The sequence below is a fragment of the Neofelis nebulosa genome, chromosome 9 (assembly GCF_028018385.1).
Source record: "Neofelis nebulosa isolate mNeoNeb1 chromosome 9, mNeoNeb1.pri, whole genome shotgun sequence".
NCBI classification, from domain to species: domain Eukaryota; kingdom Metazoa; phylum Chordata; class Mammalia; order Carnivora; family Felidae; genus Neofelis; species Neofelis nebulosa.
The window spans coordinates 30,109,662-30,135,963 of record NC_080790.1 but is presented as its reverse complement, the minus strand read 5'-3'; the positions used below and the strand labels follow the sequence as shown (position 1 = coordinate 30,135,963).

Genomic DNA, 26,302 nt, shown 5'->3' with positions numbered 1-26,302 from the left:
GGCTGTGGTTTTGCTTATGAAGCAGATGGGAGTCATGGTACTTTGGAGAATTTAAGTACATGTGCCCTCATTTCTATCCTCACTCAGAGATAGGCACCTCATAAATATTCTCCAAAAGAGCAAAACAGTTTTACTTCTTTGCATTCCTTAGATGCCCTGCATGGTACTGGGCATGGCCTTCTCCTCCTCCCTATCCCTGGTATCCAGGGATTGGGCTATGCTGAGGGTCAGCTGCATGGTTCAGAGAAAAGGGCCGTTTTGAACAGCTGCCATTCTCAGGGTGGGCCTCTGGTCAGAAATCAGCATGAAGACGGGTGCCTGGGTGGCTCAGTCAGTCAAGCGTCTGACATCAGCTCGGGTCATGATCTCATGGTTCACAAGTTCAATCTTCGTGTCCGGCTCTGTGCTCAGAGCCTGGAGCCTGCCTCACATTCTGTGTCTCCTTCTCTCTTTGGCCCCTCCCCACTCATGCTCTTGTCTCTCTCAAAAATAAACATTAAAAAAAATCAGCATGAAGAGTACTCTGCATGGGGATGGATGGCCTCCTCATCACCCCATTGGGCAGAAATCTTCCCCCTCCCTGGCACTTGGTCCTACTCTATGTATACAGGTTAGTTCGGGACAAGATTGAGCCGAAATATGATGCCTCCAGTGTGTTCATTATCCCTTTGGGTTGACAGAATCAAGGGAACCATTCATAATAAGACATCTGATTATAATATATTGTATTAATATTAAATTCTAAAGCTAAATCTGAATTTCTAAACCAAAGTATGCTCTCTCCAGCTTCCCAGTTCTGACCGTGGGGACTCTGAAGGGACAATATGGGAGGACCCGTGTGTACTTTCTACTCATGTTCTAGGTCTTAAATCCTGCCTTATGAAGACAGACTCATTATGTTTGTGAAAAACAAAACTGAGAGTATCAAAAAACTCCTATCTGTTCTCTCTTAAGGTCTCCATTCATCCTCCCCAGGGACAGTTTCTGAATAGTTTCTGAGTAGTTTCGCACTAGATCAGACGCTGGTCCAGAAAACTACAATGGCACTCGGTTGTTCAAGTAGCAAATCTTGTGTTCTGAAACATTCAAGCTCTTCTCCTCCGCCCCTCTACCCTCCTCTGTATTCTCTCCCCACGTTCTTTCCTACTCTCCAACCCCCAACATTGGGATTGCTGAGTCCTGGTCCTTGTCAAAACCCTTCTTATTTTCTCCCCAGTGGGGTCTCCATCCATCATAAAGCCATTCTCAACTCTTACTGGTCCAAAGTCTACATCTACCTCACATCCTCACTTGTATATTAAGCAGTGCTGGGACCCCTGCCCGTTCTTATGTACATATGTCACCTGGGCTCTGGACTGGAAGTCAGGGGACATGAGGTCTAATCCTGAATTTGCAACTAACTAGCAACTTAATTAGCTTCCCTATTTCTCAGCTCCTCTTGTAGCAAATGGGGATGTTAACCGCAGCCTCAGGGTCGAGATGATGCTGGAAGGAGGGAATCATAGCGCAAGGGATTACTGTGATTACGATGACATCTTTGTGAGGTTGAATGAACTCGTGTGACTCTGTCCTGCATGGGAAGCATGGAAAGGCAAGAGAGATCCAGCAAATGCCAGAGGGAGCAGAGTGCCAACCATCTGGATCACAGATGGGAAAATCCAGGCAACCCGAAGACAGGCTCAGCCTCTGCAGCGGACCCTGTGTCCACACAGACACAGCCTGGAGAGGGCCAATGGCGCTGGAGCTGACTGGGCATGCACGTGTGTGGGGATGTGGGTGTGCATGCACATACGTGCAAGCACACGTGTGGGAGCACAAACGTGTGCATTCGCGCATATGCATGTGTGTGTAGATTTGTGTGCCTCTTTCCTTTTTGCATGAGACTTATTTCCAATTGAAAGCAAAATATTTTTTTTCATAGTCTGGCGTTAAGAAATAGTGTTTGGTGTAGTTTCTGTCCCTTTTTTTTAAAGTTTATTTACCCATTTTGAGAGAGAGAGAGAGCAGCATGAGTGGGGGAGGGACAGAGAGAGAGGGAGAGAGAGAATCCCAAGCAGGCTCCGTGCTGTCAGCAGAAGGAGCCCCACGCGGGGCTTGATCTCACGAACTGCGAGATCATGACCTGAGCTGAAATCAAGAGTCAGACACTCAACCAACTGAGCCCCCCATGCGCCCTTGGTATTGTTTCTCTTGAATGTTTCACTAGTTCTCCGTAATAGAGCGTTTGTAGTCCTTTTCCCATCGGAAAATCAGCTCATCATCCCCCCGCAGTGGCGGGGAAAAGAGGCCAGCCGACAGACTCTTCCAGTAATTCTTAAATCTCATTTTACACATAGACTTTGCTTTTGCTGCTTCCCCAAATTTCTGAAAAGCTGCTGACGACACACCTTCAAAGGGAGTGAATTTTACATCTTTGCCCCTCTGTCTGGCAGAGATACGACGGCACTATCACCTGACCGGTGTGCAGGAAGGAAAAAGATACAGAAGCCTGACTGATTCAGAAATTTCATCCGGCATCCAGGGGCCGAGCACTGACTCAGGGGCCGCATCTCAAAGCAGTCTCAGAGTGGTAGTTAAGAGCTGGACTTAGGTGCCAGTCCCCACTCGGGTACTTTCTAACAGTGCGGCTTTAGAAAATCTAGTCTGCCTCTCTCTCTCTCTCAAGATGTGGACGGTAGTAGCAGCCACGGCATTGGGAACTGTGAGGAATTAAATAAGGTGACACAGGTGAGGCGCTTGACCCAGACCCATTGGCCTTTTTGTCAAAGGCGCTGCGTGAACACGCATTCCCCTGTGTTAGGACTCGCAGCCTGAGCAAAAGAGGTTACGAGCGTTTCGGGGCGCCTGGGTGGCTCACTCGGTCACGTGGCTGACTCTCGGTTTCAGCTCAGGTCATGATCTCACAGTTGGTGAGTTCCAGCCCCACGCGGGGCTCTGCGCTGACAGCACGGAGCCTGCTGGGGAGTCTCTTTCCCACTCTCTCTGCTCTTCCCCTGCTTGCGCGCGCGCTCTCACTCAAAATAAATAAACAAACTTAAAAAAAGAAAGAAGGATGAGGATTCTGTGAAGGTCACTTTTGCCTCTCCTCATTTAGGCAGTGACTTAGTTCAAAACATGTCATGCTTCCTGTCCTCCTTCCTGGAGGACAGCTGACCAAGCAGTGCCACCTGCCACCCTCCTTCTCACGTGTCCTGTTCTACTTGTCTCCAGGCCATCGCCACGGCTGTGACACTTCTTCTCTACACTTCTGTGCCTTGCTTAGTCACATCCTGATTATTGCCTTGTTCAGCACGTACAGGTAGAAAAAAGATGCTTCACGTCACCGAGAACTGAGGCTCCCTTGTCACGAACATGAGAGAGTAGAATTCTCCCCATCCCATGAAGTCAGTCCTTTCCCTGGAGGGCTGTGAAAGGAGACTCGGGGCCATGCTTGGCCTCTGCCTAATCCCAGGGGATAGGGTTGCCACATGAAATACAGGATGCTCGGTTACATTTGTAGAGTCTCGTTTGCTGAAGCAGGCAGCCCTGCATGGCAGGGGGTGGGAGGGAGCCCTGCCCGCAGCCTGGGTGCTGGTTGTTAAGCCCCGTGGAGCTACCCACCTGTGAATCGCAGCACCGCACACGCTTGAGTAAGACGCGTAGATGTCCGTGCCATAAACGTGGTATTTGGGGTCTTGGCACCCTGCTGGACATTTCACAACGAACTCAGGATTGATGATCTTTCCGGCTTTGACATCACAGTTGATCTGAGGCACAGCTGGGAAAGCAAAATGAGGCCAAAATTACACCTAGGGGTATCAGCTTATACACTGGGTGGCTCTGTCAGGTCATACATGATCATTTACTTAATCTCTAAAAGCCAGGGCCTGGGCCGACCCTGGGTCCTCTCCATATAATGAAAGCAAAGATATAATTAGGACATTCCTCAGGCCAAAAGAACAACAGTGACCATCCACCGCATTTAACCTGCTGAGAGCAAAAACAGAGGTGGATTCTTGTGCTTATTCAGACAATTGAAGAGGAGAACTCTGGGAAAAGACCCACCTCTGGCGGGGGGGGGGGGGTGGTCAGCAATGTCACTGTGGGTCTATGACTGGGGAACACTGGCTTTTCAGATGCTCTGGAGCTAGTTCGGGAAAAGAGGGAACTCTCAGACGACCTTTTGGGCCACAGGGAAGGTATTTCAGGGAGGGTAGATGGGGGAGCACGGGCTGGGGCCAGGCGGCCTGATGCATCAGAGGCTCTGTACTAGAGCCGGGTGGGAAGGTGGGGATGGGGGGGGGAGCTGGGCCGGGTCAGGAGTCTTGAGGGCTTGTGTTCTGCGCAGGAGGTGGGACACAGTGGAAGGTTTCTGGGCAGGGGAGACAGATAATGGAAGAGCTCTTAGGTCATGGTCCTAGACAGGGGTCCTAGGTCTGGGCTCAAGATGATAGTAATATTTACTCATCTGCCTCAACACATGATGGAAAACTAGGACCCTCCCCCCCCCCCCCCCCCCACATCCCCTCTGCAGAGCAGCCAGGGGAAGCTCAGTCTTTCCTGTCTCCTTTGTCGTTCTTTGGCTTTGTGACGGCCATTGCCAGACTAGCACCATCCATCAGGCAAGTGTTCTAGAGCCGAAAGCTTGTCTGGGAACGAGGTGAGGTAGGTTCTCCAGGGGCAGCAACTAAAAGGGAATATAGCTGTATCTTCCTTGGAGAAATTTCCCTCAGAAACTCTGAAGGACCAGGTCTCCTGGACGATATTATACTGGTGCCCTTGCAGCTGGGAAATGTATTCTGTTCAGGGCCCTGTTCTCCAGAAGTGATTCTGAAACATGAGCACAGTTCAAAAAATAGGCAGAGGCTCAGGAGGTGTCTGTAAACCATCAGGTGGGAGGGCTGGCTGGCAGAACGAGTTGTCTGGCCACAAGGAGGCAAGAATTCGGAGGCGACAAGTGATTGCCGTCTTCACACGTAGGGCTGGTGTGTGCTAGGACACCAGAGGAACAAGCTAGAACTGAAGGAGCGACTTTCCATAGAGGCGAATTTTGCAAAGAACCTTCCAGTGATCGAGGTTGTCCTTGAAGGAATGCGCTGCCTTGTGAAGCAGTGCGTGAGCTAAAGTACGCAAGCAGGGACTGAAGAGTTGAAGACGAGATTTCTCCATTGGGTGGGAGGTAGAATCAAGCCCCGCCCAGGGCTAAGAGTCGGTGAGGACATGCATGGAGCCAGGATCTCTGCCAGGCCACCCACCCTCTCCCTGGGTTACTGAGATGGTCTCAGAGTTGTTAATGGCTTCCAGCTGTACCCAAAACTCTCCCCACCCCCCCCCCCCCCACTCTCTCTCTTTTAACCCTTATGTACTTGAATGGAGCAGAGTTGCATTTCTCTCAGACTGCAGAGAAAACTGATGTTAGAACTTCTGCTCTTTTCCTAAACTCCTCCCAGACGATATCGGAAGCCCTCCTCCCCCCGGGGGGTGGGGGGGGGGGCTGAGTCTGATCACAGGCTAAAACAATTTGTGGTCTAGGTTAAGAAGCGGAGTGCTGTGCTCAGAACAGCCTGTGGTTTTCTTCTCCCTACCACAGGTTGCCTCCTCTCCAAAGCTATTTTCCTTTTATCTTTCATTCTCTTAAATCCCGATACTCAAGTCTGCATTTACTATTTTGAGTCTCAGAATATCTTTTTTTTTTTTTTCTTTTGTAAGCAATTTGGGGGCTGAAGACGCCAGTGTAGTGTCTCCTTAAATTAGTTAATTGATCCCTGGGCGTAAGTGGACGTGTTCGGCTCTCCTCCCTTCCGCACACCACTTCCCCACCCCCAAATGCATCTGCTCCTTTACACGGACACAAAACGGAAGCATGCCTTCTTGGTTCTTAGGGATTTGAACTAGGAGGTGACCAGCTCTGCGAACTGGGATTTAATGTGGATGTGACTTTGGCTCTCCTGGAGGCCAACCCAAATCTTCTGGAGTGGAATAAATGGGGGTATATCTGGAAGCTTATTGCCTGAGTATTACACAGTGATCAACACTATTGAAAGACTTTAAGGTATACACAACACACGCAAAGGATTTTCCATGAAATAGTTGCTTCAAAAAGACAAGTGGGGCGGGGGGGGACTGTCACATGGGAATATTTTGCTTCCTGCTAATCAAGTTCCCCTTTCCCTCAAGGGGTGTTTGTTTCATTTTTTACAAAGGCCTGGAAGTGCCCTAAATAAGCTCTGTTTTAACTGCACCCAATTGGATTAGCAAAATCAGTGAATTAACCCATAGCAGGGAAAAATGAAATCAAGCACATATGCTCATGTACTTTGGAAAAACAGAGTGCAATGGCAAAGTGTGGCTAAAGGTCAAATATTTGTTAAATTTGTACAGAAAATTAAGCTGGAGAGAGTGAGCTAATTAAAAGTAATTGCCCAAATCACTGGAAAGTGTAATGTCTGAATCCAGCCTCAGAAAGAAGCGGCCATTTGCATTTTGGGGGCCACTTTTCTTTGAGTATAGAAACCAAAGTTTGGTTCTTTAAAGTATTCCCCCAGTTATTTGTGAAGTAGTCTGTTTTCTTGTAACCTCAAAGAATCTTTCATCCATCCACTTATAGCCCAAAGGAAGTGATTTCTCTTTGCATTTCCTCTGAATACTTTTGAACCACTCTGATCTTACAGCTTAGGTTTTCCTTTCCTTTTTCTTTCTCTTTTGTTGTTCAGGTTCGTTTTCGTGTCTCCCTTCACCCTTCTCTGGGTTTTATCTCAACCATGCAGAACTAAGACTTCCTTAAGAGGACAAGACAAAATTAAGGCAGCTCAGGAAGTATCATCCTCAGGTCTGAGGGGAGGAGGAAGACCTTTGGCAAATGCCTGGTGAGGGGGGTTGGCAGCGCGCGCTGCTTCCCCACTGTCAACCTCAGAGGATAACCTAGAAGTCATCAAAAGGTTTACTGCCAGCAACGTTTGAAGAAAGCAAGACGAGAGCCTCTCCCGGTCCTTCCAGAGTAGACAGGTGCCATGGTGGTGAGGGAGCCCGGGGCTGAAGTCACAGAGATGCTAGGGTTGTCCAGAACTGCTTGGGTGGAACCTTTGCACAGAGACCTGTTCCTTGGCCATGTACTCTTCTTCTCCCTAGTAGGATGCCTTTAGGTTACCTTGCTTTCTCATGGTCACTATCACTTTCATGACAGAGCTCACATGAAAGCATTGCAGAATCAGCCAAGATTTCTTCCTGGAGGTCCTTGGCACCAGCCATAGGCAATAGGGAACCGCTTACAACCCAGATGATTAGAACTGAGAGATGAACTTTAGTTGCTGCTCACTGAGGTCCTGTGTTTGCTGTATGGATCTCAGCGGGTCCCTGGGCAAAACTGGTACTGTCTGAGTCACTATTTCATACAACACAGGAATACTAGAGGTAGGTCTTCTGCCTGATCTAACAACGGATCAGGTGATGGGTTATCAGACTGGGTAATGTCGCATACAATACACCAATCACATAGCAGACCAAATCAAACAGAATATACTTGTTTTCTATTCATCTTTTCACTGATCCCAGGTGAGCTACATTGCTTCTGGAAAACAGATAGGTTTCCTAATCAGTTAAGAGAAGCCCTTTGTAAGGTTGCCTCCTGGCAGCTTATGAGGAGGAATTATTATAACATAAAAGCATTTATGTATAAACAGTTTTGATGTGAAATTTGATTTGTTAGAAATTTGAAACTGAATATGAAATTTGTTAGACTGTGCTATTGAACTCAAGCAAAGTCCAATTTTTAAGATAATTATGCAAAAACATTAATGAAATAAAAATGACCTTTAAATAAAATTTGGGGGCGCCTGGGTGGCGCAGTCGGTTAAGCGTCCGACTTCAGCCAGGTCACGATCTCGCGGTCCGTGAGTTCGAGCCCCGCGTCAGGCTCTGGGCTGATGGCTCAGAGCCTGGAGCCTGTTTCCGATTCTGTGTCTCCCTCTCTCTCTGCCCCTCCCCCGTTCATGCTCTGTCTCTCTCTGTCCCAAAAATAAATAAAAAACGTTGAAAAAAAAATTAAAATAAATAAATAAATAAATAAAATTTGAAGATGAACTGTCTCCTTGATCCTCATGCCCAGTGACCAGATCATGTGAATCCTTCCTTGGTAGTGACTTCTTTTGCAAAGCATTCTTGCCCATTTTTCTTAAACAGTCCTTGACCACCTTGAATCTTTGGGCAAAAACCATCAATACTATTTTGCTGCCCGTGGAAAAATTTCAGAATCCTTAAGGCCTTTCCCAATCCCCTCCATAGGACTTCTGGGCTCGCCAATATTGCTCCTGGCACTTTTCAAATGCATGTCATCTTGCAAACTTGGCTTGTAGCATTTCCCACACCTGGAACCCTCTTTCTTATATCTGTGTAAATGTTACTACTTGTCAAGGCCCCAGTTTCAGTCAGATCTTCATCTACCTCCTGGAATATGTATTCCACAAAAGTAGGGATTGTTGTCTGCTTTGTTTACTGCTGATCAAAAATGTCTGCTGAATGAATGAATGGATGAATGAATGAACTGGTCCATTAGCAAATCTTATTAGTTTTATTTCCAAATCTGCTATTTCTCTCTACCTCCATCTTGGTCCAAGTCACCAACATTTCCTGTCTGCACTATTAACATAATAGCCACCTATCTTGTCTCTTCCTTCCATGTTGCCCACCCTTTGCCCCAAGCTTTCCCCATTGGAGAGTCAGGGTGATTCTTAAAAAAAAATGTAATCACATTTCATCAGTTTCCTGATTAAAACCCTCATTGGCTTCTTATTGCCCTTAGGATAATGTCCAAGCTCCTTGAGATGGTCTACAAGGCCCAAAGGACTTGGTCCCTGTACTCCTGTCTACTTAATCTCCTACCACTGTTACTTGGTGATGAGAAGGTGCTAGGCAACAAAAGCCTAGAAGAAGGAGCCTTCAGACAGAAAGAAGAGCCAGTGCAAAAACTCTGATGTGGGAATGGGCTTGCTGGTTTGAAGAATATAAAGAAGGCCAGTGTGTGTAGAGAACAGTGGAGGAGGGAGAGATGATCTCTGAGACAGACTGGGAGGTCAGCAGGGGTCAAATCACATGGGGACTAGATGAATTAATAATCCTGCCATAACCAAGATGTCAGAAATTGTTTTTGCTAGCCCTCTTTCCAGGACTGTACAATAGCTTTTTTTTCAGAAGAAATTTATTGATAAGCCTACTCGGGATAGAGGCTGAACTTCCCAGGACCTGTGTGTGGGCTGAACTCCTCAGAGAGGCAAGGAGAAGCATCTATGTGTAAAAGGGGCTTGAGAGGGAGGTAGGGGCATGAGATGGTAAGGGAGAGAGAGTGAGGGTGAAATGAGGTGCTAGCAGAAAATTTTATGCTCTACAAGATGACCTCTTCTGTTGATCCTGGAAAGTCCATAGTAAAAGCTCCAAAATATGATAAAACATCAGATGCAGGGAAGTTTCTTGTACAAGTTAGTAAAGTAGCTGAATCACAGGACAGGATGGAACAGGAAGGCCATGGCAACACAGGAGTGACTAGGTAGAGAAATCATGAAGTTCATTGCAGATTCTCCAGAAATCATGGGGAATGCTCCAGACTTTTTAAAAGATTACAGAACTGGTATTTATACAGGTTTAATCTGGCATCTGAGGATCCATGGTGGCCAAGCTAACACTGGGACGACATCACTCTAGATGATGGAATGACAGCATTAGTTAGAGGTGGGGCTGGATTTGAACTCTAACATGTCTGATTCTAACACTATACCACATTTTTCCTGAGACAAGCTTTTGGCAAGATGTGAAGCCTTGGGGTTAAAAATATTTTCCTTTGGTCATAAAAGATTCCTTAAGAAGACTTTATCAAGCGACATTGGAGGGAAACATAAGACATGTGATGGAAATTGTTTACAAAGGCAAACCCAGTAGAGAGCATGTGCCTCAACAGGTAACTCCAAGCTCAAGCTTTAAGCACTTCTTAAAAACTCTGTAAAGGTTGGTCCTTCTAACCAGGCTTCCATATGCTATGGAAGGACAGCGATGAAGGAGTGACTGGAGAACAGAGGTTAATCTATCTGTGGCAACACAGCTTTTGGGCAGCTGCAAAAGTTTGTGTCTCTAAAAATAACCTATTTTTAGTTTTCAAAGGACTCTAATACACATTTTTTCTTTCACTTGAACCCTACAAAACCTTGAGAGGTATATTATTTCTACATTTCAGAGAAGTGGGTTGACTTGCCCAAGCCCAAGTACTAAGTAAGGAGCAGAGGTAGGACCCGCACTCAGGTCTCTGGCTCTAAAGCCAAAGTTTTGTCGCTTCCACCTGTTTACTTCTTCCGTAACTGAGAGAAAGAATTAAATTACTCTTCCCTAATCTAATCCTAAGGGTTTTCCTGAACTCAGAGGTCACTGACAACCACCAGTGGGTGAATATTTCTTGAAAATTTGTGTGTGTGTGTGTGTGTGTGTGCGCGCGCGCGTGCACTCATCTGTGCATTTATCCCATTGCTTTCCTGTTATTTCTGACAAGTGCCATGGTAGAGTTTGCTCAACTAAAAATCTGCAACACAGAGAGTGCACCTCCCTTCTCACTCCCACCTCAGAAGGAGGGCTAGAAAGTGAATCCTCTTCCTGTTTCGTGGTCTGAGAAAGGGCACACACACCATTCTGTGTGGAGAACACACTGGTGTTGGTACCAGGTGTCTAAGAAGCAAGCAAGCACTGAAGGTTACTCACAAGTTGCTGCAGCTAACAACACGTGAGCCTACTCGGGAAGCTGTGTGTGTGTTCTGCCCAAATCCGACAACCACCCAGAGCTGTCTCTTCATCAGTGTCCAATGCACTAAATAACCAAGTCCCAGAACAATTACCTCTTCATGCCCAAGGCAGTACCTCTGGGAATCATCAACCTTTCAAGGTTGATTGCAAAAATCTTTCCATGCCTTACAAGGTATTAAGGTTAACTTATTGGAAGGAACCATGTGGATTAAAGGTTGTACATTTCACTGCAAGTTAAGACTATTTTAACAGACTCAACGTAATGGAAATATTTCAGAATGTAGCTTTACTGCCCTGGAGAATATCTCACTGTTACTTATCCTACTGATTGTTATCTTCATTGTGTAGACAGCTCAGGAAACTCTGAGGGTCCCCATCCTCTAATGAATGGCAAAGAACAAAGCTTCTCCACCTGGCCTTGTCTAGTCCTAACCCATTTCCCAGCTGCATCTCCCATGACTCCCCCACACTTAAACCGACCGCATCACTCACTGTTTCCTGACATCATCTTCCACTTTTTCCCCAGGATGTCTGGGCTTAGTCTACCTAGAAAATCCTCCCACATACCTCTGCCCTACTTTCAGTTCGTGTCCTACCTCGAATGCTTCTTCATCAAAGCAGTATGAATCTTTTTTTAAATTTTTTTTAACGTTTATTTATTTTTGAGACAGAGACAGAGCATGAACGGGGGAGGGTCAGAGAGAGAGAGGGAGACCCAGAATCTGAAACAGGCTCCAGGCTCCGAGCTGTCAGCACGGAGCCTGACACAGGGCCTGAACTCACGGGACCGTGAGATCATGACCTAGCCGAAGTCGGACGCTTAACCGACTGAGCCACCCAGGCGTCCCAGTATGAATCTTATTCATACATCCCTTGTTATTCTTATGTAATCATTTGCCACATTTTGCTTTATTTTATAGTGGGTTTTGGATGTTGTTTTTGTTGTTGATTTGTCCATCCATTCAACAAATACTCAATGAGCACTCAATGAGTCTTCATGTTGCTTTTGATCTAGATGGCAAGACAGACTCTATAAAAAAGCTCTTCTAAGAATGTGGGATAAGTACAGAGCAGAGAAGTGTAGTGCACATAGGAGCCATATAAACTCGTTTAGTGTGTGTGTGGCAGTGGGAATTAGGTCCAGGAGGTCTCCCCTTTGCATAATTTAATTTTATCTTCTACAAAATTGGGTGCTCACTGAAGTCAGGGACTTCAGCAGGATGGATGGCTGGTAACATGTTGCATGGAGCTGATCATGGCTCTCACCTGTGTGATGCCATCTCGCCTGAACCCACTTTTAACGGAAGCCATTGTTTCTGAGGCTCTTCTGAGGCTTCCTTACATGTAGAAAAGCTATGGAGGAGACTTTATAACTTGAAAGATTTTTTCCCTCCTTTACAGACACTGCCTGGCAGGGATTGTTCCAGAGATGCTGGTGGACATAATTTAAGGGGAAACATATGATGCGTTTGTTACAGTGTGGCCTGAAATGTTCATGAGTTGAAGACTAGGCTCTTTTTGAATGTGGAATCTACACATAGATGAAGTTAACAATTAAAATTCATAAAGTACAGTGACTGCCTTAGGAGAAGAGTCTTATGAATATACCCGAACCCTTCAATAATTATTTGTAGCTTACAACAATCGAGAAAAATGCCCCCACATTTTGGTCATTTGTTAGCAACTGCTTGAATAGGTTTGTACTGACTATGTCTACCACTGAGGTGCCTCTAAGTAAGGTCAGACCCATGGCTCCAAAACATATCAGGAAAATGAGAACCTTGAGAAATCACCTTTAAAAATAAACTTGGTGAAACTCTCATTGCATATAGTGTGGTAAGCTTTACCATGGACTATATAGTGGGTTGATTTATTGAGACATTAACTTAGGTTTATTCTGATTGTATTCCCCCCACCCCTCCCCCCCGCCCTTACTATTCTAAGAAGGTAGTCAGGCCTTTGTCTTCTCCCACCTCTGGAATTCAAGGTTGCAAGAGAGAGGGCAGAGTTGCCCAAAGACAGCTCTCCCTCACGCATTGGGAATTCGTTTCTCCAAATCCCCCTTGTTTGAGAGCACTGAGCTTGGTCAGCCCAAAGAGTGATGGAGAGGAAATGATCTTCCAAGACTGGGAAGGTGGGAGTGGGCAGGTAGGTCTCGGTGGGGGAAATGTCTCTGTTCCCTAATAGCTGCCTTGGAGGAAAATCATCTGGGAGCAATACCTGGTGTGGTGCCCCTCACGGTGAATCCTTAGTCCTGGGACTGCCGCCATCTTTCCCAAGATCCCACATTTCAGAAAACAATGGAGTGCCCAACTTCTACAGATAACATGGGCTTGGACACTGAGCAGGGCAGGGGAGCTCCCTGAATACTGTAGATTGCATAAGCCTTCCAGGGACTGGAGCGGGGAGGGAGGAAGCCCCTGTAAATGATGAAATTTTAATTTCTCAGCCCCTGGAAATTGGCAGTTTGGAGTCAGACTTGATTTGATTAGAAAATGAAGTGATGTGATAAGCCAAGCGTGCTGGAATTACATTGTGCCCAATACAATTGTGTACATGAAAGCAAAATATTAGCTTGAAATGAATGGTCATGCATAAGAGCGAGGAGTAAGTTTGTAAGAGCTTCTCCCATTTCTTTTTTTTTTTTTTTTAACCTTTGCTTTCCCTTTTGTAAGACTCCCATGCCAGATTATTTTCAACATGTAATACCTTCTTGGTCTGAAGGGCCCCCAACGGAGATAAATGATATCCATGAGGGCCTCTGGGGAGCCATAGGAAGATCAAAGAAATGGAAAAAGGAAAAGGAGATGAGAAGAAACAGAAACGATAAAGAAGACGAAGGAGAGAAAGCAAAGTCTACATGTAGACAGAATAGATGCACTTGTATGGTACATGGCTTCTGGCCAGACCAAAGGAAGACACCCACGCTGGTTCCTCCTTTTCCTGTTCTCTCCACATCTCTTCTACTTTATTTCCTATTTGGTCAGCCCGTAGTCATCCCACACCCCTCATCTGTCTCCAGGCAACAGATACTTCGTTCCTAAGCCCTGGCTGGCTTGGCAGAAGGCACTAAGAAAGCATCTGGGGTTGAACCTCACACAGAGCTGCATTTCCAATCTGGCTCTGCCAGCCTGTGGCACCAAGTCGTGGGCACTGAGTCAAGAGCAGCGCTGCATGGGTCGTAGGGGTCAGTGTCCACTCACCAAAACTCTCAGATTACTTTCTTCTTGTTAGCCTTGAATGGGCACTGGTGCCAGTGGAGGGCTGGCCCGAAGAGGGCCCAGAGGGCACTGATGAGTACCCATGGTTTTACAATCATATCTGAAAGTACCCCTGATCTGGGATGTCTGTCTACTTCATGGGTTCTCAAATTTCACCAGGCACTGGGATTACAGGAGGGCTTGCTAAAACATGGATGGCTGGGCCCCTGCACTCGCATGTCTGATGTCAGCAGCCTGGGCGGGGTGGGGCAGAAGGCCCCAGGTGCTGCTGGTGCGGCTGGTGCGGCTGGTGCGGCTGGTCCAGGAGCACACTGTGAGCATCACTGACCCAGTTCGTTCTCACACCAAGGCCAAAGTGATTGGTTTAAAGTCTTGCTTTTATGATTTCCCTTTTCTGCCTAAAATCCTTTAGTAGCTCCCTACAAGATACATTTTGGGGTGTCAGCTGAGCTGGAAATGAAACAACATCTTCCTTGGGGAAGAGGAAGGAGACCACCTCCTCCCCACCTCCTCCTTTTTGAGCGTCTCCTGGGAATATGGGCTCCAAAAAGGCCCACCTTTTGATCTTATGATGCAAGGCCTTCAGCCTTCTGACCCGTGGATCCGTAAATACTTACTTCTAGAAGGAGCTCGGGGCTGTCCAGGTATAGGGGAGACAACCACGGAGTCCATGCATTCATCTCTCAAGTTGATGAGAGAAGATGTAATTGTCGTGCCTCCTACTTCACTGTAGACCTTCGTGTGAAGTGCTGGGCAGACTCAGTAGACGCTTTCACTGTACCCGTACATGTGTGTACATCCGTGCCCTCACCAACAAACTGCATGCTCTCTCCTCTCTCTCCATTTGTCGGCAGAAAGAGTTTTGTGTTTTTTCAAATTTTTTTTTTTTCTTGGCAGGATGGTCTTATTTCCCCAGCACAACCCTAACTACTTTATTCTTCTCTGAGAACCACCCTGCCGCCTGGGATGATGCAATTAGGTTCTCTCTCCCAGGAATGTGGAGTCAGTATTGACAGACACCTTGTGCACAGAGTGGGTAAAGGGAGGGGGAGGGGGAGAGGGAGGACCAGGGAGAGAGAGGGAGAGGGAGACAGTGAGGCAGACATGCATAGAGAAGCAGAGGTATTCATTCTTGGGGCCTTTTCGTCTGGGGTGCGGTTCCAGCGAGTTCCAGCTACCAACCCCTCCACCCACGTCCTGCCAAAATCCCTTTTGGAGTTATGCTGATTGCAACCAAAATAAATGTGCGCTGAGATATTCCCATAGCCCTCATAAGGAAGTCCAGATTCCCGGGCACGGTAACAAAGCTCTCCACGATCCCACGCCTGTTTAGTCCTTCACCTCCTATCTCAGCACCTTCACTTCCTACTCTATGTTTCAGTCACATCAAACTACTTTTTAGCTCTTTCCACTCTTCAGGCCTTAAGCGTGCTGTTTTCTCTCTGCTTGCATCCCTCTCTTCTCACCTTTGCCTGGCTTATACCTAGTCGGTCTCCACTATCAGTGTAGGTGTGGTGCTTCCTCCAGGAAGCCCTCCCAGATATACAGCTCTTCTCCACATTCTTGGAGTACCTTTAGCTGCCTGGTGACTTGCCTTTCTTTCTCCCTAGATTTTGAGCTCTGTGAGGGCAAAGACTGAGTCTCAATCGCTGTTGTATCTGGGTGTCTAACATAGAAACCGGTACTTGGTGGGCACTCAATAAATACTGATAAAATGAATGGAGTGCCTCTTTGCCAGCAGTCACCTACCCCAGTGGCAGACTGACAACAGCGAAAAGAAAACATGAAAATGACTTTGGCCTCAAGCTATATAGACTGTCATTTGGAAATACTCCTGAGGTAAAGAATCAGACATTGCCATGGTTTGGGAATATCTTATTACCTTCACTGTATCCCCATCTCCCTACCCCCCTTATTTCATCATTGTGCCAGGGTTTCTAACTAGAGAAAAGGCCTCTTGCGTGTATAGATTCAAATGTGCTGCATCACCAGGGAGATTTCGAGTATAAGGTTAGAATTTAGCATATCAGAAATCTAATCCATTTGAGATCTCTCAAAGAGGTTTGCCTTTGGGTCATTTAGCACAGGCTTTCATAGTCACTGACAACTGTTGTCATGGTAATCATGGAGCCTTTCATGATTTTTGTAGATGAGTTAATGAAGATACTGGAAACAGCCCAAAGGAATTCATACTTGGGTATGCATTTGTCTCCATATTAACCCAATCATTGTTTTGAACACACATCTGCCCCTGGGCTGATTCTCTTGGCTCTTGGTACCGACAGGAATAAATAAACAACTGATTCCTTTTTAGGATTTTAGGCTTGGAGGCTGTGGATGGCTGCTCTTTTGGTCTCATTTCAACAGGAAATCCCACATGGAGGGTTTAAAGGAACAGAAGGGAAAAAGAATGGTGTGTGAAGCAAATATCTTTCTTTTATTTCAAATTATTAATGTTGCTGATTGCCAGCATCTAAATTTAATGCCTATGAAGAAGTTTCAGTTGTGGGAAGCGCAGAACATTGACTATATCTACAGCATTTCTTTCATGGTCCTTTATAAATATACCTTCACTTAGGCCTCCATCAAATGCACAAATTTAGATCCAGATATCTGAGCGTGTTTACAGTACTGGAGTGTGAGATTTTCCATCTATGTCCTGTCCTGCTAGTGATTTCCCAATATCCATTCTTCCTTCTTTCCTGTAATACAACCCCTTACTTTTAGCTAGGCATGTGGATGCTTGAAATCAAGACATTTCCCATTCTTCCTTAAAGCTGGCCAATGATATTTAAGTAGAAGTGGTGTATTTAACTTGCTGGACTTATCTTTAAAGGGGTGGGTATGTGTCCTTCTTCATCTCTTCCTGCTGACAGGAATGTGGATGTGATGGATGGAGCTGGGGCACCCATTCCGGGCAATGAGTTGAGAGCCATGTTGAGGAGAGCAGAATGACAACACAGAAGGGGTCCAGGTCCCTGGAGACTGTAAACCTTCCATAAAAGCCCAAACTGACTTTGTTTACAGGAGAAAGAAGCTTTGCTCCTATTTAAGCAATTGTTATTCTGGGTTTTCTGTCATCTACTTTTAACTGACCTATTATCCAAAAATGAAATTTATTTTTCCTCTTTCCACTGATTAGGTGTGAAACCTTATGCACTTTTCTGTGAGATTTACCTTCTTATCCCAGAGCATGCTGGAAGGTGAACATGTTTACATTAGCCAGACTCAATTTTCTGGTATGGAGAATTGAGACACCATTTCAATGGCAAGAAACTACCTACTCCAGCTTAGCCATAGAGACTTAGTGTTGCCCAGCCTTTGTATGTGCATTTTGAAGTTTTCCAATGTGATGGGACCACATATCTTTTACCCTAAAATCAGCGCTCCTATTTCAGATGCTTTTGTGGAATGAAGTAGGTGGTAAATAATAATTACTACTAATTAGTCTGAATGCAAAGTAACTGAAGGAAGACCAAGAAACCCCAAACCTTCCAAATTATCTGAAACAAGTATAACAGCCCAATACACGGGGAGATACAAGTCTTATGCTAGTAAGGAACTGCAGTTTTACTTACTGAACTTGGGCCTTTTAATCTTCTTTGTCACGTCTTTATTTGAGTGTATTCCAGTCGCCAGCAAAACTACATGAAAAAAAAAATTGAAGAAAACCTAATCGGTATCATTTTACCTAAACACTTTCCTTTGACCCTTATCTTTGCTTCGATCCCATGTTAAAATATTCTCGTTGGTGGAACTAATTTTCCCTTAAATGAAGGTCGGGGAAATAAGATGATTAGTTTGTGTTTTTGTATTCTGCGGAAACAGGCCTTTCAAAAACATATCTTGGATACCTGCCCTTTGCTTTTCTTCACATTTCACCACATCAACTCCCCTCTCTACAATTTCCAAAGAAGGAAATGTGGGCCTGGAGAAGCCTACTCTTTGCTTGGCGCAGAAATAAATGATGGAGGAAGGATGAGCACCGAGCTCTTCTGACGCTCTTTCCTCCGGTCCACACTCAGTTTCCAAATGGCTAGTTGCCCGCTAGTCGGAGAACTCCATGCGCATGCGCATGCCTATGCCTGTGTGCTTGTGTGCATGTCTGCGCATGTGCATGCGAGTGAGAAAGGGAGGGCTGGCAGGGAAAGGTAAACTAGGAGGAGGGGGGCTGGGGAGAAGAGGGGGACTGGTCGCAGGGTCTTAGGTGTGACCTAGGTGTCCCCTGTTGGTGCAGCACCTGGTTCTGTGCCCCATCAAGGCCAACTGCAGGTAGGTGACCTTTCCCCTCAGAAACAGGAATAGAACAGCTTTTGGAGACGGCTGTCTTCAGGAGGTGTAACACCAGAGGAAGGAGGGGGAACTCTCTCCTTTTTAATTTGAAGTCACGTTTCCAGTTTGAGCCTTGTGTTTTTAAAAAATAACATTGGCCAGTTTTTCTTATTTCCAAAATAGTACACGTTCCTCACTGAAGGATGTAAAAAACACAAAGAACAGTAAGGAAAATATAAATATAGATGAACACAAGAGTATAATATTTTTTTTTCTATATGTGTACTTATTCATGCAGGTGCTCAAACAAACCTTTGATCATGCTCACACCGTTTACAATGTTTTATAACTTATTTCTACTTGAGGATATATACAAACACTTTTTCATGTCATTAAATGTGCCTCTCACAATAATTTTAAGTGTGGGCAAGGTATTGCACTGTATGGATGTATCAGAATTTAGCTAACATCTGATTTAATATAAATTGCTTCATCTCCACACGGATCCTTTGTTATTTCCTTTAAATAAATTTCCAAACAGGATTTCTTGTCTGAGAGACATGCCCACTTAAAATTTCAGTATGTATTGTGAATATTTCTCATAGCATTTTTTTAATTAGCAATGTCTGAAAACGCTCATGTCTCTACCAATGCAAATTCTACCTGCAGATAGAAAAGCAATGTTTTCCCTTCAAAAGGCTTGTCAATTCTCCATTCTCCTTCCTTCCTCTCTAGGCCTCCTTTCTACTCTACCCACCCAAAGCTGGTACTGTTTCACGTGTCTCTATTTTAGCCACGTTTTTGAGAAGCTCACTTTGTGGATGGGTTTGGGGCTCCAGAGGTAAACATGGAGAGATAGAGTAATCAAAATAGTCATTCTACTTCCTGCTGTGTGTGTGTGTGTGTGTGTGTGTGTGTGTGTAACACAACTCAGATGCTCAATGTAAGCATACATGGACTTAGGAATTCTTGAATTGGCAACTACCTTTGAAGGAAAATGTCACCAGCACTCATTAAGAAAACTTTGTATTTATCTTGTGATTAGCTAGTCTGCACCAATGGTACAGCCCTTGAATTATCCCCAGTTTCGACCTTTAATGTTAAGCGGAGGCCTGCACAGTTGACATACCATATCCTGCAAGAACAGACACATGAAAGAGAACTGAATGAGACCCAGAAGTCGAGCCAGGTGGAATGAAGGCAGACATTTTTTATGTGTTATTTACTTCTGGGGTTTGGGTGGGTGTGAGTGTCCTGGAGGTCTAATTTTTACAGTAGTCTCTGTGTCATTTAACTCTGTGCAAAGACACATCTTCATTTTATCCACGAAAACAACAAGCCCTAGAATATTAAAAAAAAAAAAAAAGCAAGTACTAAATAAGTATATAGAAGAAAATTAAGCAAGTAGAGGAGTAAATGAAAAAGTAATACATTTCGGTATCAATATTTGTGGAAAACCAAATACTGTCCTCTCAGGTCTGTGTGCCTGTGGCGAGTGGTTTACAAGTCTCTGTATCATTAGGACTATAAATACTTCGGTAAGACCACCCCATCACTCGCATTTGCTCCCCCATGACCCTCCAGGCTGAAAACATGCATAACTGGGCTCAGTTTTACCACAGTGGTTAATAAAGTCATTATTTTCAATGGAACGCAGAGGCCCTCTCTTTGGCTTAGACGCTTGTTAATTAAAACTCTCCAGAAACCACTCCTCAAGGGGAGGGCTGGTCAATAAGGCTGCAAATGTGCTTGTGCCCTGGAGCAAGTCTTCATTCCTCATATATAAGGCTTCCCTCCCTGCACTGGAAATGGTGAATTGACTGTTGAATTTGGGAAAGAGAAAAATCACTCTTGTGTTGCCTTTCTTAGGAAGTCAGGCAGAGCGCGGGGATGGATGGCCAATGCTCACTTCCGAGGACAAAGTGGACCACAGGTCTGAAAGCCAATCCCTTCTGTAGGAGTAGTTAGTCACCAGGCTATGGAGGCCATTAGTGTCTAGAAGGCCTGAGGATGTTAAATCTAGAGGCCAAAGTTCCAAGGCAGTCATGGTTTATGAAATTTGTTGCAATTTTCAATTGTTGAAAATTCAATATTCTAGTTTTGAGTAATGTTGAATAAAGGGAATACGGTTCTCACCTTTTGATAGTAGTGCTTGAAATTACCAAACCAACGAACTGTTGATATTACTTTTTCAAAGAAAAGATTTCCCCCCACTTCTCACTCTCTTCCTCTTTAGAGTAGCCATGAGTACAGTTGAGAGGGCTGAGGTGTGATTGTTTTAAAATTCAATTTAAATACATTATCATCCAGATAGCTTATAGATAAATACAAATGAGTTGGCTTAAAACGATGTTCGGTCTCATTAATGACAAGAAATGCAAGGTAAAGCCAAACATGATAGTTTCTCTTATCATGTCAGTAAATATTGAATACAAGATTATACTTAATCTTGGCATGGATTTGAGATGATGGCATTTAGGTACACTGCTGGTGAAGTCTAAGCAGGTACAGTCATTCTGGAAAGCCATTTGGCAATATATGTCAGTAGCCTTAAAAATATTCCTATTCTTTGTCCTAGAAAATATGCCCCTAGGAATATATCCCAAGTTATAATTAGAGATGAAGATAAAAAGTGAGGTAAACAAATGTCCATTACAGCATTATATATAATGGCAATCTGGAAATAATGAAATGTTGGAAATATCCCAACATTGGGGGTATCCTGAGCATTTATTACAAATGATGTGTTAAAGAACATTAAACGGCAAGTGCTCAGTTCTAAACTTCAGAATGATTCTGACAAAGTTAGAATATATGCAGAGAGAAATAACATAGCAAAATGTTAATGATGGAATTATCATTTCTATTTTCTATATTTTCCCCATTTTATAGTGTATTCCATATATGTATTCCATATTTTATATAGGATATGTTTCTTTTACAATTAGAAAAAGACAAAATATTTTATAATTGGGTCATGGTGAAATCATATAGGCTTATGATAATGCAAAGTCCATTCCAAAATCATTGGTATGATTAATAGGCACTTGTGTCCCAGTTCTCCCTATCAATAATGAATTATAATCAGAATTCACTTACTTTCAAGAAAAGACATGAAGGGCCAGAACATCTAATCAATGACCAAATCAGGAAGTACTTACTGAAAACTTATTATGTGCCCAGAACTTTTATGGAAGTGCCTCGTTTTAGCCCATAAACTTTTTGATAGATCCCTTCAGGACCCCTGAAGACACTAACTCCGGTGGTGTTGACAAAAACTCTCTCCTTGACCAAACTTTAATTCAACTCCTCCAGACCCTCTTCCCAGCTGGCCTTTGAGTGTGGGCTTCATTGTCTCTCCTTGTTGATTCTGCATCACTCGGTTTTAGCAAGAATCCTGTTTAGAGAGAATCCTCCACCCTTGATACCTGATCGCCCTGGTCTGCCTTTAGCAAGAACCCCCCACCCTTGATGTCTTCACTCAGTAATTTCCATCCACTGACCCATGCGACTTGCTGCTTGGATAGAAATCTCCATGTTCCTTGTTGTATTTGGATTTGAGCCCAGTTCTATAGTGCGGTGTCCTCTACTGCAATAGTTCCTGATTACAATCTGTTTTTACCTCTTTAAACACTATCCAGCTCTGGTTCTCTTTAAGTGTCCACAATGCCTTCCTGAAAACTGATTTATGAGGCAGGTCATTTGAAAGCAGTTCAAATTTCCCCCATGCTTTAATTTGGGATTATGTTCTCAATGAAACATCTGGCATTAAATAAATCAGAGCTTCATAGCAAAGACAGGACAACTTACTCTCTACAATCATATAAATCATACAGTTATGCTTCAGATCACGAATATTAAAGCTGGGAGGAGCTTTGCAGGTTATCCTTTTATTTTATAAAAAAGAAACAAAGTTCAGGGTTAACACCTTGGCTAAAGCGGCAGTTATTTGGGGGCAGAAGTTGGAACCGGAACGCAAGTTTGGTGGCTACTGTCTTAGCCCACGTATACCACTTGCTCCCCATAGGTGCCGTTGTTGAGTTTGACGCCGTCTTCAGGTAGGTAGAGTCATAATTGAGTTAAATTACAGGACATTCAGCTGGTGTTGGGGAATCACTTCGTGTGGTGAAAAAACCCACACATCAGAATTGGGTACAGAGTTGGACTCTGATACCTTAGAAATCCAGCCTCCCTAAGGAGAACAATTTATTTCACGGTTATTCTTGAGTGCCTGTGGGATGTGTCAAGCACTGGCAATGCACCAGCTCTTGCCCTCAATGAGTTCACAGCTTTGGGGGACCTGGGCCAGTGGCAAGGCAAATGCCACACAGTTATGATGAGAATCAATACAGGGTGCAGTGGGACACTTAGAAAGATGGCCTGATCAGATGAGGGGCTGAGGGAAGCTTTCTGAGGACCAGTAGGGCTTGGGGAGGTATGGAGTCAAGAGGAAGAACATTCCAGGAAGGGGAACAGCATGGTCAAAGGCCTAGAGGGGAGAAATGATGTGAGTCTCAGGGGAATGAGAAAGTCAGTACTTTTCAGGTCCCTGGAACCCAGAGTGGACTCCGTGGGGAGCAAGGAGCACAGAAGACAACAAAGTGCCCAACAAGCAAGGCACTTTAATTGATATGGACCCCATCTCAAAGACAAAGGGGGAAATACTGAGGAGTTTAACTCAAGAGTGGTGATCAGACATGGGCTTTAGAGAGATTGGGGTATGGTCGAGAAGGAGTTAGAGGGGTCAGGATTTGGGGCAGGGAGGCTGTCATGGGTACCAAGGAGCATGACAGGGAAATGGTCCTGGGATGGAGACCAGCAGATGAACAAGAGAGATGCCAGGGAGGCAGACGTGTGAGGACACAGAGAGGGGATTTTGTGACAGGAGTCTCCTTTGTCTACTTCGATTTCTCACTTTCTGAATGAGTAGCCCTGAGGGGAGAGAGTTTTGCAGAAAGGCAGGCTGAGTCAGGCTGGGACCAGGAAGGACAGTCAAGTCTTCCTTCTTGGTTCTGTGATGCAGGGGACATGCTGAGTATGAAATGGCCTCAGGGTTTGCTTGTTTTGTTTGTTTTACAGTCACTAAAGCCTTCTTATTTCTGACTCTCTACCTGCCCTAAATAAGAAACCTGCTAACAGGCGAGTGATTGTGGGAGGGGGCAGCCTCTCAAAGGACAAGGTCCAAGTGAAGGAGCCCGAGTTTCCCAGGTGACTATCCTTCAGCAGGTTGGTGGGGGAGTCTGGACCAGAACCCATGTGAACCCTCCGACTCCCAGTCTAGTCTCCTTCCACCAGGTGAAAGCCCTCTTGCCTTCTCAGCTGTGTTACCTCTTTCTCTTCCATTTACCAGCTCTGCTGTGTAGACGCCCTCTGCACAGACCTTGAACATTGAGACGATGTTATGGGTTTAATTTTGTCCATCCTAGATTCATATGTTGAAGTCCCAGCCCCCAATACCGAATATGACCTCATTTTGAAATAGGCTGCTTGCAGATGTAATGATTTAAGTTCTGATGCGGTCCTACTGGACTAGGTTGGGCCTCTAATCCAATATGTTGGATTATAAGTGTTATAAGAAGGGGGAAATTTGGGCGCACACACAGATGCACACACAGAGGGGTGTGATGTTAAGAAGTGCCAAAGATGGCCCGCAAACAACCAGAAGCTGAGAGAGAGGCATGGAACAGACTCTCCACCACAGCCCTCTGAAGGAACCAAGCCTGCTGACACTCTGAGTTTGGACTTCTAGCTTTCAGGACAGTGAGTGAATAAAATCTTGCCATTTGAAGCACCCCCCACCCCCACCCCCGGTTTGTGGTATTGTGTTGTGGCAGCCCTAGTGAACAGATAGACTGCCTGAAAGGGCTTTGCACACTTCCCTGGCATTAGTATCACAGCCATCCGTGGGGGTCACTCTATCCAACATGGTTGGGGTGCAGTGGGGTTGAAATTACTAGATTACCCTTGGGCTTAAAGCTAAACCTGTCAACCCTCTTCTCTCTTCTGGGTGAGCTGCTGCTCCTACAGAGCCTGCCCAAAATTGTGTTCCCTGCTGATAATGGGTAAGGGTTTCATCTCTAAAAGTATGGGTCACCAGTGGTTACAAGTAAGGTCATGTCAGTGATAATAATTTTTTTTTTTTTTGAGGAATAAGAAACAAGAATGTTCCCAAATTCAGAATCCGTAAATGTGCTCTATCTGCAATGTTGGCTAGTTGCTGAAGAATGCACAGATATGTGCATATAGATGTGCGTAATATGTACAAACATGTAATACATACATTTGCCTTATACAAAAATATATACACACTTACATCCTGAATTCCATCCACAGTTAACATTCTCACTGAAACTTCCCTCCAAACTATGTATCATAAAAAGATACACTGTACTGTTTACATGCACTGTCTTGGTTTAAACCTTTTCTTGGCAAGATTCTTTGGACTTTAGGAAAATGTTAAAAGTGTATCCAGATACACATATAAAAGTACTTACCAAGGAACATTTCAATAACAGATGCCTTCATAGTGAGGACAACAATCCCCATAAAAATCAAAATGGCACCCTGGAGAGGAAGAAACAATAACACCGTCACATTTCAGCCAAGAGTTCTGAAATTGGACGCATGGAGTGGGGGAGCGGGGCGGGGAGGGCTGCCTCGTTTTGCATCGCTCCCTGGAGTCTCAGGATTCTAAGTGGCAGCTTGCTCTAAGGAGCCCACAGAGATGGCAGTGGCCAGCCTCACTGGTCCCCAGAACCCATGCTGGCCACTAGTCCCTATTCTTCACAGGTTTGGTCTTTACTTAGAACCGAAGACAAAGTAACTCCATAATTTCGGGAAGGTGCTCAACCAGCCTTTAAATTAGGACAAAAGCTACACTTATGATATTGAGAGAACATTTTTGGATTACAAGTAAACAATGCATTCCTCATTCAATAAATATTGATTAAATTCCCATTATATGGCTAGGTATTATTAGGGAGGAAGTGATGGAAATGGAGCTAATAAAGGTTTCTTGTTCTTAAAAGACTTATATTTTAAAAGAAGTGGGAAGACATGTGTAGATATAAATAACCATAACATTAGTAAGTGTGCCAGGCTCCATAAGGGAATAGAAGAGGCGTGTGTAGACCAGTGGTTCTCAAACTTTGCTGCATATTAGTATCGTCTGCGAGTTTTAAGAGGCCCTGATGTCCGGGCTGCACCTCAGACTAATTGAATCAAAATCTCTTAAGGTGGGATCTAGCATTGTGTTTTTTTTTTTTTTTTAATTTTTTTTTTTCAACGTTTTTTATTTATTTTTGGGACAGAGAGAGACAGAGCATGAACGGGGAAGGGGCAGAGAGAGAGGGAGACACACAGAATTGGAAACAGGCTCCAGGCTCCGAGCCATCAGCCCAGAGCCTGACGCGGGGCTCGAACTCACGGACCGTGAGATCGTGACCTGGCTGAAGTCGGACGCTTAACCGACTGCGCCACCCAGGCGCCCCTCTAGCATTGTGTTTTTAAGAACTCCCCAGGTAATTTCAATGTGCTGACAAACTTGAGGACCCGTGGTTTAGAGCAAGACTTGCTAAATCTTACATGCATAGGAATTACCTGAGATTTTGTTAAAACACAGATTCTAATCCAGTAGGTCTGGGATACTGTCAGAGATTCCCCAGGAGGCCAGGGAATTTTAGAGAAAGGAGAGATAATGACAGCCATGGGGATAAGCGAAAGCCTCCTAGAGGTGGTAGCATTTGATCAACTTTGAAAGACAAACAGTTTGGACATGCAGAAATAGGGAGAAGTGACCCCAAGGTCACTTGGGGGAGGAACAGCACTGACAGGAGCTCAGAGGTTAGCATAGTGATGCTATCGATCTGTATGGGGTTTCCTCCTTCTCTTGAGGCTATGAGGAAACTCTAAAAGGTTTGTTCATACTACCATTACTCATCACATGGAGCACATACTCTGTTGCCTCAAATCTTCACGATAAGCCAGTGTGGCAGATTTTATGATGCCTTCAGGAAAGTAAGGCTTAGAAAGGTTAAATGTCACATCCCTGGTGA

General features: G+C 44.8%; 1 protein-coding gene across 2 annotated transcripts in view; it reads right to left on the bottom strand.

Annotated features, from left to right (window-relative positions):
* Positions 1-26,302, bottom strand: part of VIT (vitrin) — a 106,907-nt gene that overhangs the window by 58,448 nt on the left and 22,157 nt on the right. For both annotated transcript variants that reach the window (XM_058683028.1, XM_058683029.1), the window contains exons 2-4: positions 24,743-24,812; positions 17,555-17,620; positions 3,601-3,757 (exon numbers count right to left, since the gene is read on the bottom strand). In XM_058683028.1, coding sequence (XP_058539011.1) covers positions 3,601-3,757; positions 17,555-17,620; positions 24,743-24,794 — 275 coding nt within the window. In that variant the 5' untranslated portion in view covers positions 24,795-24,812. The remainder of the gene's footprint in view (positions 1-3,600; positions 3,758-17,554; positions 17,621-24,742; positions 24,813-26,302) is intronic.